This window comes from Diabrotica undecimpunctata, chromosome 9 (assembly GCF_040954645.1).
Source record: "Diabrotica undecimpunctata isolate CICGRU chromosome 9, icDiaUnde3, whole genome shotgun sequence".
Taxonomy (NCBI): Eukaryota; Metazoa; Arthropoda; class Insecta; order Coleoptera; family Chrysomelidae; genus Diabrotica; species Diabrotica undecimpunctata.
The window spans coordinates 122,718,648-122,729,547 of NC_092811.1; the positions used below are offsets into that span (position 1 = coordinate 122,718,648).

Below are 10,900 nucleotides of genomic sequence, written 5' to 3' on the forward strand. Positions count from 1 at the left end.
AACCAAAAAAGAAAAATATTTTATCTTGATGAAACATGGATCAACGAGGGTCATACACCAAATAAATTTTGGCAGGATGAAACTGTTACAAGTCAAAGGCACGCTTTTGTAAATAATTTATCTACTGGTTTAAACCCACCATCAGGAAAGGGACGCAGGCTGATAATAGTACACATTGGCAGTTCAGACGGTTTTGTTGAAGGTGGTTTATTAACTTTTGAATCAACTCGTACCGGTGACTACCATGAAGACATGAACGCTGATGTCTTTCAAGAATGGTTCGAACAAATGATAGATCTTCTTGCTAAGAACTGTGTAATAGTAATGGATAATGCAAGTTATCACTCAAGACTTATAGAAGGACTGCCCACAACCAAGTGGTTAAAAAAAGACTTGCAGAATTGGCTGAGTTCAAAAAATATTACGTACCATCCCGGATCTATAAGAAAGGAACTTTATTCGTTGTGTGCCCTTCATAAAGAAAATTTTAAAAAATACGAAATTGATGAAATTGCCAAAAATCGTGGAATGACAGTACTTAGATCCCCACCATATCATTGTGAATTAAACCCGATTGAACTGGTATGGGCACAGATAAAGAGTGAAGTTTCAAGAAAAAATACCACTTTTAAAATTCATGATGTTAAACAGTTGTTTTTGGAGGCCGTAAATAATGTAAAACCTGAAAACTGGGAAAAGGCAGTAAATCACACTATTAAAGAAGAGGAACAAATGTGGAAGCTGGACAATATTACTGATAAAATGATCGAGCCAATTATTATAAATCTTGGTTCTGAAAGTTCATCTTCTGAATCTGATTTGGATTTGTAACAAGTAGCTGTAAGTTTTATATTAATATTTTTATTCATCTATTTAACATACCTTAGACGGTTTTAAAAACTCTTTTTCTCTTTTGTAATTTTTAAAAATTAAAAAAAATGTGAATTTTTTAAAACCCTTTTTAATGTAGGCCAGTCAGTTCTAATATAGTGTGTGATAAAAGAGGTCATTTTTGTTTACATATACATAACACTTTATAACACTGAAATAATTCATTTATTTTTTACAATTATTCAAAGTAATTTTTCAATTAACCTTGAGCACGCCCATGGAGTGGTCGGAGCTACCAGTTAAAATTATGCTAATTACTCTCTCGTTCATAAAAATAAACTATAGGATAATGCTACTGTCTTATCTACGTTAAAAGAGAGTAAATTAGAGTCATATCAGGTTTTTATTTTAAGTAGATCAGAATTTATAATTGTATGAAGAGTTGCAATATTAAAGTTCCTCCCTGCATTAATAATTGTAGAACGTATATCAAGGGGTGATAAATCTGAAACAATGTAATCAGTTATGGTAGATGTTGTTTTAGTAATTCTTGTACGAGAATTAACGTGCATTGTGAAACCGTACGATCCGTATTTAACATTATACACTCCATCGACGTTGGAGAAAGTAGTAAATTTCATTCTAAAAACTTTTGAAAAGAAGATTGATTAAAAAAAAAACAATTTATTACAAAAATATTTATTAACGAAGAAACAACACACTACAGAACTATTTGAAATTCTTACACTTTTTCTCATGACTATCTTTCAAGGTTTTTGTAATAAACCGTTTCTTACATTTGGAACAAGGATATGGTTTCTCGCCGGTATGAGTTCGTATATGTATCTTAACAGTGGATATCTGGGAGAAAGATTTGTTACATAAATGGCATTTGTATGGTTTCTCCCCAGTGTGAGTCCTCACATGAATGTTAAGATTTACTTTCCTTTTAAAAACTTTGCCACAAGTATAACAAACATACTTTCCTGAGATATGCGTAGTTTGGTGAGTCTTAAGGTTAGCTATTTTTGTAAACGTTTTTCCGCATTCATTACAAAGAAATTCTTCTTCAAATAAATGCAAATGGCGGTTATGTCGGTCTAAATTGTTTTTGTATGGAAAAGTTAGGTCGCACTGAGCACATTTGTATTTTGTATGAGATTCCTGCATATGTTCCATCAAGTAAAAGTTAGTAGTAAAAGTAGAATCGCATCTGCGACATTTATATGTATCTCTTTCGTTAATTTTTACGTGAAATATTTTGTGAGTTTCGAACCAAGTCTTCGATGAGAACGTCTTGTCACATTCCTTGCAATAAATTTCCTCTTTTAAATGCTCGTTGGTTATATGCTCATATAGCGTTCTGCTGATTTTTGTTTGAAACTTTTTGCATATCACGCACTCATACAATTCTGGATCTTGGCTATGCGTCTTGCTGTTATGTACACTCAATTGATAATCATCACTACAATTATAGTTACACAAATCACAATAATGGTCCTTTGGTTTGTGTTTCTTAGTAACGTGTTGTTGATAGTGAGCTATGTTGGCATAGCTCGTCATACAAATTGGACAAGTTATTTCTTTGCTGCTTATATTATAGGCATCATTGTTTTGATCGTTATCACCTAGCTCGTCTGTAGTGTTTTTGTGCATTTCATAGTGCTCTATAAGATGTGCTTTATCATCGAATTCTTTCTTGCAAATTTTACATACCCACGCAAATATTTTTTCCTGCGTTGGAATTGGTTCGCTTTCCTCTATGGCGGAAATCTTTTGAGTGTGGGTGTACGATAAGGTATTATTAAGATAAGGGGAGTAGTCGAAAGGGTTCGTATATGTGGGATATTCATTTTGTCTTATGATAGGTATGTTTGGAGGTAGATTTGATAAAGTGGTTGGATGATTTATTAGATGTTTGACTGGGATTACTTTCAACGGAGGTGGAGGTTCAGATCCATCAGTATTTGATGCCATCGCTACTGTTGGAATTACTTTAAGTCCCGATGTTAAAGTTTTCGTTTTCATCAATAGTTGATCTTGTGATGGCATTAGTTTAATTTTAGGTGGAGTACTTTTTGGCGTTAGTTTAAGTGTAGAAGGAGAGGTTTTTGCTGTCGTCAACAGGTGGGCTTGTGATGGCATGAGTTTAAGTATAGGCCGAGGAGTCTTTGAAGTCATTAATAGTTGAGCTTGTGATGGCATTACTTTAATTGTAGGTGTAGAAGTCTTTGATGTCGTCGATAGTTGGACTGATGGCGTTAGTTTAAGTGTAGATGGAGGAGCTTGTGATGCCGTGGATAGATGGTCTTGGGATGGAATTAGTTTAAGGGTAGGCGGAGAAGTATATGAAGTTGGGCCTAGTTGGGCTTGTGATGGCATTACTTTAAGTGTCGGTGGAGAAGCCTTTGATTTAAGCAATAGTTGTATTTTCTTTGGAATTTGCTCAAGTTTAGGTGTCGTTATGAGTTTAGTTTTATTTAGTCTAGGTTTTAATAGTTCGGTTATTGATGGGGTCGCCTTAAATTTACGTGGAGTAATGTTTGATGTACTCAATAGTTTGGTTTGTGATGGCACCACTTCAGATCCAGACTTCTTTGGTAAAATCATATAATACAAGCTTTTTCCTTGAAAAGACAATGTCCGATTCGGGATTGCTGGAACATCTTCAGATCTTGAACCGTCATATGATAATGCATTGAAGTGGATGGAAGTATTTATTATCCTAAAAATTAACATTAATACAATATTTATTTAATAACCACGGAGCTGTTGTTAGTCAATAAGAAATAAAAATAAAAATGTTAATAATGATAAAATAAAAAATTGTATTATAGTAGGATATGTATGTGCCAGATGGTTGCAATGCTAACTTCATTTTGCATTAATTAATTTACTAGTTTTAATATATTTTAAGCTAAAATTCAGCTTTTGCCGCATAAAGCTTCTTGCATTATGATCTAAACTGTTAAACTAATTCGGAGTGATTTTATTTTGAGCGGCGGTCTCTCGACATGTCTTAAACTTCTTTCCTTTATCTAATCTTGATAAAATATAATAATAATAATCATAATAAACTGTAACAGTTTATATTGATTCATCTATCCAGCCCCTTGCGAATGGGGGGTGCTCTCTGGGGTACTCAGAGTATAACAGACATCTGTCAAGAAAGAGAATTTAAGTAGGTATCTAAACAAGAAGAAGCAGATCTATATAAGGTAATTAAAACAAATACTCTTATCAAAAAGACTTGACACGATACTATCTGTATATAAAACTGAAGTCGAATGAGAGATTTATAACCAAGACGTAGTTGTAGATTAAGTTTCTAATGAAATGCATGATACTATGACTAACAAGATAGGATCTTCCCGTAGCACAAAATCGGTCGTGTTCGCGCATGCCGTCATTGGAGAGCAGAATTTGAATTATTGTTAAAGTTAAATGGGATTTTTATGCATTTTGTGATGAAATTATTCAATTAGCAAAATAATAATATTAAATAAAGGTTTAATAATTACAGTAATCGTACACAAAAGGATATCTCCAAACTATTTACTAAAAATTATTTATTGACACATACAAAAAATTGACATTACGAAGGTGCAAGTCTCCAATTACGTCACGACTTATGCGCAATATCTTATCTTCTTAATCATAGTATCATGATGAAATGCATGAGTAGATTTCTGAACTTGAGATACAAGAAACTCAACCTGATAATTCGCAGCAAGATAACAATGAATTGAACGATAGTCTGGTAAGGGAAATGGCAAATTCCACGAAACAAACCCGCTGAGCAGACCACTTCTTATATGTTTAGTAAATAAACTCTTGTAAGAAACTAGGTGTGCAGTTATAAATTATGAAGACAGAAGTTCTACCCAATTATGTAGTAGATGTCATACATCGGAATATTGGCATTAGCATTAAGATCAGAACACGATGGTGTATTAATATAGGAAGAACTGATCATGGAATGGCGTCATAAGAAAAACAATTGCTGAGGAAAACTTTTTTATTACACAGGAATATTGGACCAATTACGGAATACATTCAAGAAGTAAACAGAAAACAATACAGCTCAATAGTACCTGAACAAACTAAAATATAAAATGTAACAATAAAACACTGAAAACTTTGTTTTCAAAACTTCCACAAAATTTATTTTAAATTCTTATCACTACAGCTGTTTCGGCTAATTGCCTTTCTCAAGTGATCTGTTTTTGGCATGGGTTTACACTTTATAGTCTCTAATGAAATAGGTTGAGGAGGGGAGAACTGTTTGTCTCAAGCTGGTCATTCAGAATTATATCTGTTTTTTTTAATTTGTTGATTTCCATAGATTCTAACAAAGATAGCTTAAGGCCTTTATTTTAAATGTGTAGAATTTTAAATTCGTCATTAAAAGAATGATTATGATCTAGAAGGTGAAGTGCGTATGTAGAATCTGTTTTTCTATTATTGAAAGCCCTTTTATGTTCTGCTATTCGTTTATTAAAATTTCTACCTGTTTGACCAATGTAAGTTTTTGGGCAGTCGCCACATTTAAGTTTGTACACACCACTGTGTAAGTGTTTTTTTATGTTGGCTCTTGTTGTTTTTAATATATTTGCCTAGGTTGTTATTTGTTCTGAAAGCTGGTGTTATTCCTTTCTTTTTTATGTGTTTGGCTATTTTTGTTGATATTTTGCCTGTATATGTAATCGAGCAGAAGGTGCCGGGTTTTTTCTCTGGTGGTGGAAATACTAAGTTCAGGGCTTTCTTGTGTAGTTTTTGATTTAACATTTTATTAATTGTTTGTTCGTTGTATCCATTGTTTAATAATAATAAAATGTTAAATCAAAAACTACACAAGAAAGCCCTGAACTTAGTATTTCCACCACCAGAGAAAAAACCCAGTACCTTCTGCTCGATTACATATACAGGCAAAATATCAACAAAAATAGCCAAACACATAAAAAAGAAAGGAATAACACTAGCTTTCAGAACAAATAACAACGTAGGCAAATATATTAAAAACAACAAGAGCCAACATAAAAAACACTTACACAGTGGTGTGTACAAACTTAAATGTGGCGACTGCCCAAAAACTTACATTGGTCAAACAGGTAGAAATTTTAATAAACGAATAGCAGAACATAAAAGGGCTTTCAATAATAGAAAAACAGATTCTACATACGCACTACACCTTCTAGATCATAATCATTCTTTTAATGACGAATTTAAAATTCTACACATTCAAAATAAAGGCCTTAAGCTATCTTTGTTAGAATCTATGGAAATCAACAAATTAAAAAACACAGATATAATTCTGAATGACCAGCTTGAGACAAACAGTTCTCCCCTCCTCAACCTATTTCATTAGAGACTATAAAGTGTAAACCCATGCCAAAAACAGATCACTTGAGAAAGGCAATTAGCCGAAACAGCTGTAGTGATAAGAATTTAAAATAAATTTTGTGGAAGTTTTGAAAACAAAGTTTTCAGTGTTTTATTGTTACATAAAATGAATTTCCATCAAGTAACGGTCGAATCCATCAATTATTTAAAATATAAAATCTCTGTTCGTATCTATTAATAGTGTGCTCTTGATAATATCATAGAGTCATAACAGAAAGGATGCGCTAACGGCTAAGAGCCAAAGAACAACTTATAATCAACTTTATGGCACTTTTAAGGTGCAAAATAGGGTATTATATTTAAGGTGCACTGATATTTGTCGACTACGAGAAAGCATTAGATACCAAAAGCCATCAGAAAATGTTAAAAGCATTGACAGAATGCCGAATAGACCATCGCTAAACTAACATAATGAAATATATTTACGTCGACGGTGGTATTTCGTCATATGCCTTGGCCGACATGTACACAATATCCTTCATATTAACTGACTTCAGCACTTTTAAGATGTGTAAGTTGTCATCAGCATCCAGTTTGGAAAGAACTTCAGAAAGCAGTTTTCGGCGATACTTTCTCTTGAAGCACTCAATGACCCCTTGATCCATTGGCTGTTGAATACTGGTTACATTGGGTGGCAGGAACATCAGTTTAATTTCTTTTTCATCGTCACACTGAAGACCTTCCTAGTGAGTAGGCGCGTTGTCAAGCAGTAGAAGTGCTTTGATGGGCAGATTTAATTTTTTCAAATGGTTTTTCAATTTCGGAACAAATTTGCACACAAACCATTCTCTGAAAAAATATGTGTCCATCCATGCGGTAATACACTGGTAGATGTTTTTTGTGGGGTGGCAAAGGTTTTTCCTGGGCAGAAGTCTAAAATTTAACCCAGTTTCATCGATGTTGTAGATTTGCTCTGGACTCAAGTTTGGGTCACCGATGATTTTTAAAAATTTTGCAGAAAATTTTTTGGCCACTGACAGCTTCTCCCCAAAAACTCCAATAAAATGGACGTGTCTATTTTTCCATCGGGAGAGCCATCCTTCACTAGCCGAGAACGCCTCTTCTGGTTGAAGCTTTGAGTGTAAGATCATAGCCATAGGTCCACTTAACGGGGTTCCTCGTCTTCGTTCTTGAACGAACCACAACAACCACAGAGCATCTTCCACCAATTCTCCAATTCGTGTTTTGCTTTTCTCTGTGTGCAACGTTTTTGTAGAACTTTTTCAGTTTCAATTTGTGTCCAAAAGCCTTCGATGGTTTTTCTATTTCGCCGCCAGTCGTTAATTGTACTTTCGCCCACGATTAAATTTCTGCACATACTTTTCATGGATTCTCTTTTGTAAAATCTTTCCAGAGCTTTTAGTCTCAATTCCACTGACTTGTACTTACGTTTACGCGTTTCACTCATTTTAAAGCAGTTTAAATGTCGATATACACAGTAAAAATCGCAAGTGAAACAAGAATCAGTGACTGTAGGCCAACCGTAAAGATGAGCGCTTTACCTACTCGCGTCTGGCTGGCGCTCGCCAAGTGTGTGACTAATGCTGAGAGAGCCGGCCGGACAAAGTGAAGACCGAACTAACCGAGGCCGAACTTACGGGAGTCTACTGTAGCAATAAATCAACCGTATAATTTTAAGAAGAAAATATGATTGAAATGTGAGATGTTGGTAGTTACCTTACTGGACAAACAGTGTGACTTGTCATCCTAGCTTTTTATATATGTGGATAGATGTTCGTTTTTTGTAAACATTCTATTAGTTTTTCGTGCTTGACTCAAAGACCTTTTCATAATCTATGAAACAGGACTAACATTATACACCTAACTTCAGCTTTCTTCGTATAAAGGTCGCTATTAGAATATACTGGTTTATTACACTTGTATGGTTTCTACGGTTTTAACGTCAATTGTAAATTGTTTGTGTATTGTTATCACTGTCAGTGTATTGCACTGAGTCAGCGCGAAACTGCGAGAAACGTTGGTGTAAGTCTCTCGAGTGTGCAACGAGTATGGCAACGGTACGAAGAGACCGGTCTGCTTACTCGAAGACCTGGTTCAGGTCGAGGCAGGATTACAACTTCAATGCGGTCAAATGCTACAAAGCGGTCATAGAGATGACCGCTTTGTCGTTTCTAGTGCTTTGAGAAACCGAACGGTCAAGACAGTTTCTCTTCGAAATCATCTGCAAGAAGTGAGAGATGTAAACATAAGTGAATGGACAGTTAGGAGATGACTTCATGCTGCTGGTTTATCTTCTCGAACTAGAGTAACTGGACCGCCGCTCTCCCGTGAACACCGAATTGCCAGATTGAATTTTGCACGAGAACACTTGGCTTGGACAATTCAGGATTTGAGTCGTGTATTGTTTTCCGATGAATCGAGATTCTGTCTTACGGGCTCAGATAAAAGTGTAAGAGTGTGGCGACGTCCAGGCGAGAGATATGCTCAAGCATGTGTTACCGAGCGTCTTCCATTTGGTGGAGGGTCAGTTATGGCATGGGGAGGCATATCGTTTGATGCTTGCACGGAGTTAGTCTTTATCGAGAATGTGACATTGACAGCGCATAGGTACCTGACACAGATTCTGGAAGACCATGTTTTACCGTTTATGGTTATTCTTGGAGACGACGCAATATTTATGCATGATAATGCACGGCCCCACACTGCTAGGATAGTTACTGAGTATCTTGACGAGGTTCAAATCACACGATTTGTTTGGCCTGCTCGCAGTACAGATATCAATCCTATAGAAGATATTTGGGATGAGATGAAGAGACGTTTACGGGTCATGTGCCGGCCCCCAAAAATTATAGAGAGCAAAGCATGCCTCGTCGTTTGCAAGCTGTTATCACTGCCAGAGGAGGGAATACTCGCTACTGAAGTTCTTAAAATTTCTTTTTTTCAACAAAAAGCACATCAAATTAAAATTGTTCAAAGGAAAATTCTTCATTTCCATTATTTTTAATAAACTTTAAACGACAAAAACGTTGTTTTCTTTAAGCAATCCGTTAGTAAACTATGTTACAACCGAAAATAGTTAAAACAGAATAATAATTTCTAAAATAAATTACGGGGTGACCCTAATTTTATGCTCGGTAGTGTATTTTACAATTATGTCAACTAAAAGTTTGTTGACGTTGTCAATTCGTTTCATTTCAGTTCAGTATTTACAAGTTTCCAACATTATTCACTTCACAGAAGTAGGAGAAAGTAATAAATTTTATTCAAAAAACTTTATTTTAATATAATAATATATTATATATAATTTATAATAACAATATTTATTAACAAAGAAACAAAAAACTACAGAACTATTTAAAATTTTTACACTTTTTCTCATGACAATCTTTTATAGTTTTGGTAATAAACCCTTTCTTACATTTGGAACAAGGATATGGTCTCTCGCCGGTATGAGTTCGTATATGTATCTTAAGAGTGGTCATCTGGGAGAAAGATTTATTGCATAAATGGCACTTGTATGGTTTTTCTCCAGTGTGAGTCCTCACATGCTTGTTAAGATTTTCTTTCCGTTTAAACACTTTGCCACAAGTAGAACAAACAAACTTCCCTGTTTTATGAACTGTTTGGTGGAACTTAAGGTTATCTATTTTTGTAAACGTTTTTCCACAATCATTACAAAGAAACTGTTCAGTTTTATGCAAATAGCGGCAATGTTCGTCTAAATTTTGCCTGTAGGGAAAGGTTACATCGCACTGATTGCATTTGTATTTTGTATGGGATTCTTGCATATGTTGCATTAAGTAGTAGTTTGTACTAAATTTAGATTTGCATCTGCGACATTTATATGTATCTCTTTGATTAGTTTCTACGTGAAATATTTTGTGAGTTTCGAACCACGCCTTTGATGAGAATGTCTTGTCACATTCATTGCAATGCAATTCCTCTTTTAAATGCTCTTGGGTTATATGCCTATATAACGTTGTGCTGATTTTTGTTTGAAACTTTTTGCATATCACGCACTCGTACAATTCTGGATTTTCATGGTGTATGGCATTATGCAGACTCAAGTTAAAATCGTCAGTAAAATTATAGTTACATGTCTCACAGTAGTGATCTTTTGGTTTGTGTTTATAAACAACGTGTTGTTGATAGCAAGCTATGTTGGCATAGCTCGTCATACAAATTGGACAAGTTAGTTCGTTGCTGCTTATGTTATATGCATCGTTGTTCTCGTCGATGTCACCTAGTTGATCTGTGGTATTTTTGTGCATTTCGTAGTGCTCCAGAAGATTTTCTTTTTCATGGAACTCTTTCTTGCAAATTTTACAAACCCACGCGAATCTTTTTTCCTGCATTAAATTTCCTTCTTTTGCAGCGGTTATTTTTTGTGTGCAGATGGAGGATAAAGTGTTTTTTACATAAGGAGTATAGTCGAAAGGATTAACATAATTAGTGGACGAATCATTTTTACTCTGGGTTACGACTGGTGCGTTTGGATGTGTATTTGACACAGTTGTCACGTAATTTATTAAATGATTGGTTGGAATTATTTTCAATGGAGGTGTAGATTCAGATCCAACAGTATTTGATGCCATCACAACTTTCGGGATTACTGTAAGTACCGGTGGAGAAGACTTACTTGTCATAAATAGTTGGTTTTGTGATGGTATTACTTTAAGTGCAGGTGGAGCAGTTTTTGATGTCA

The 10,900-nt window shown here is 34.8% G+C and overlaps 1 protein-coding gene across 1 annotated transcript; it reads right to left on the bottom strand.

The window, feature by feature from the left end:
* Positions 1–1,514: 1,514 nt before the first annotated feature.
* On the bottom strand, positions 1,515–3,550 carry LOC140449969 (uncharacterized). Its single transcript, XM_072543386.1, has one exon. It carries the CDS (start codon positions 3,439–3,441, stop codon positions 1,561–1,563), a length of 1,881 nt encoding a protein of 626 aa, XP_072399487.1. The 5' UTR covers positions 3,442–3,550; the 3' UTR covers positions 1,515–1,560.
* Positions 3,551–10,900: the final 7,350 nt, after the last annotated feature.

Coding starts and splice junctions, on each gene's coding strand:
- LOC140449969 (XM_072543386.1), bottom strand. CDS start 3,441: ATGATTTTACCAAAGAAGTCTGGATCTGAAGTGGTGCCATCACAAACC.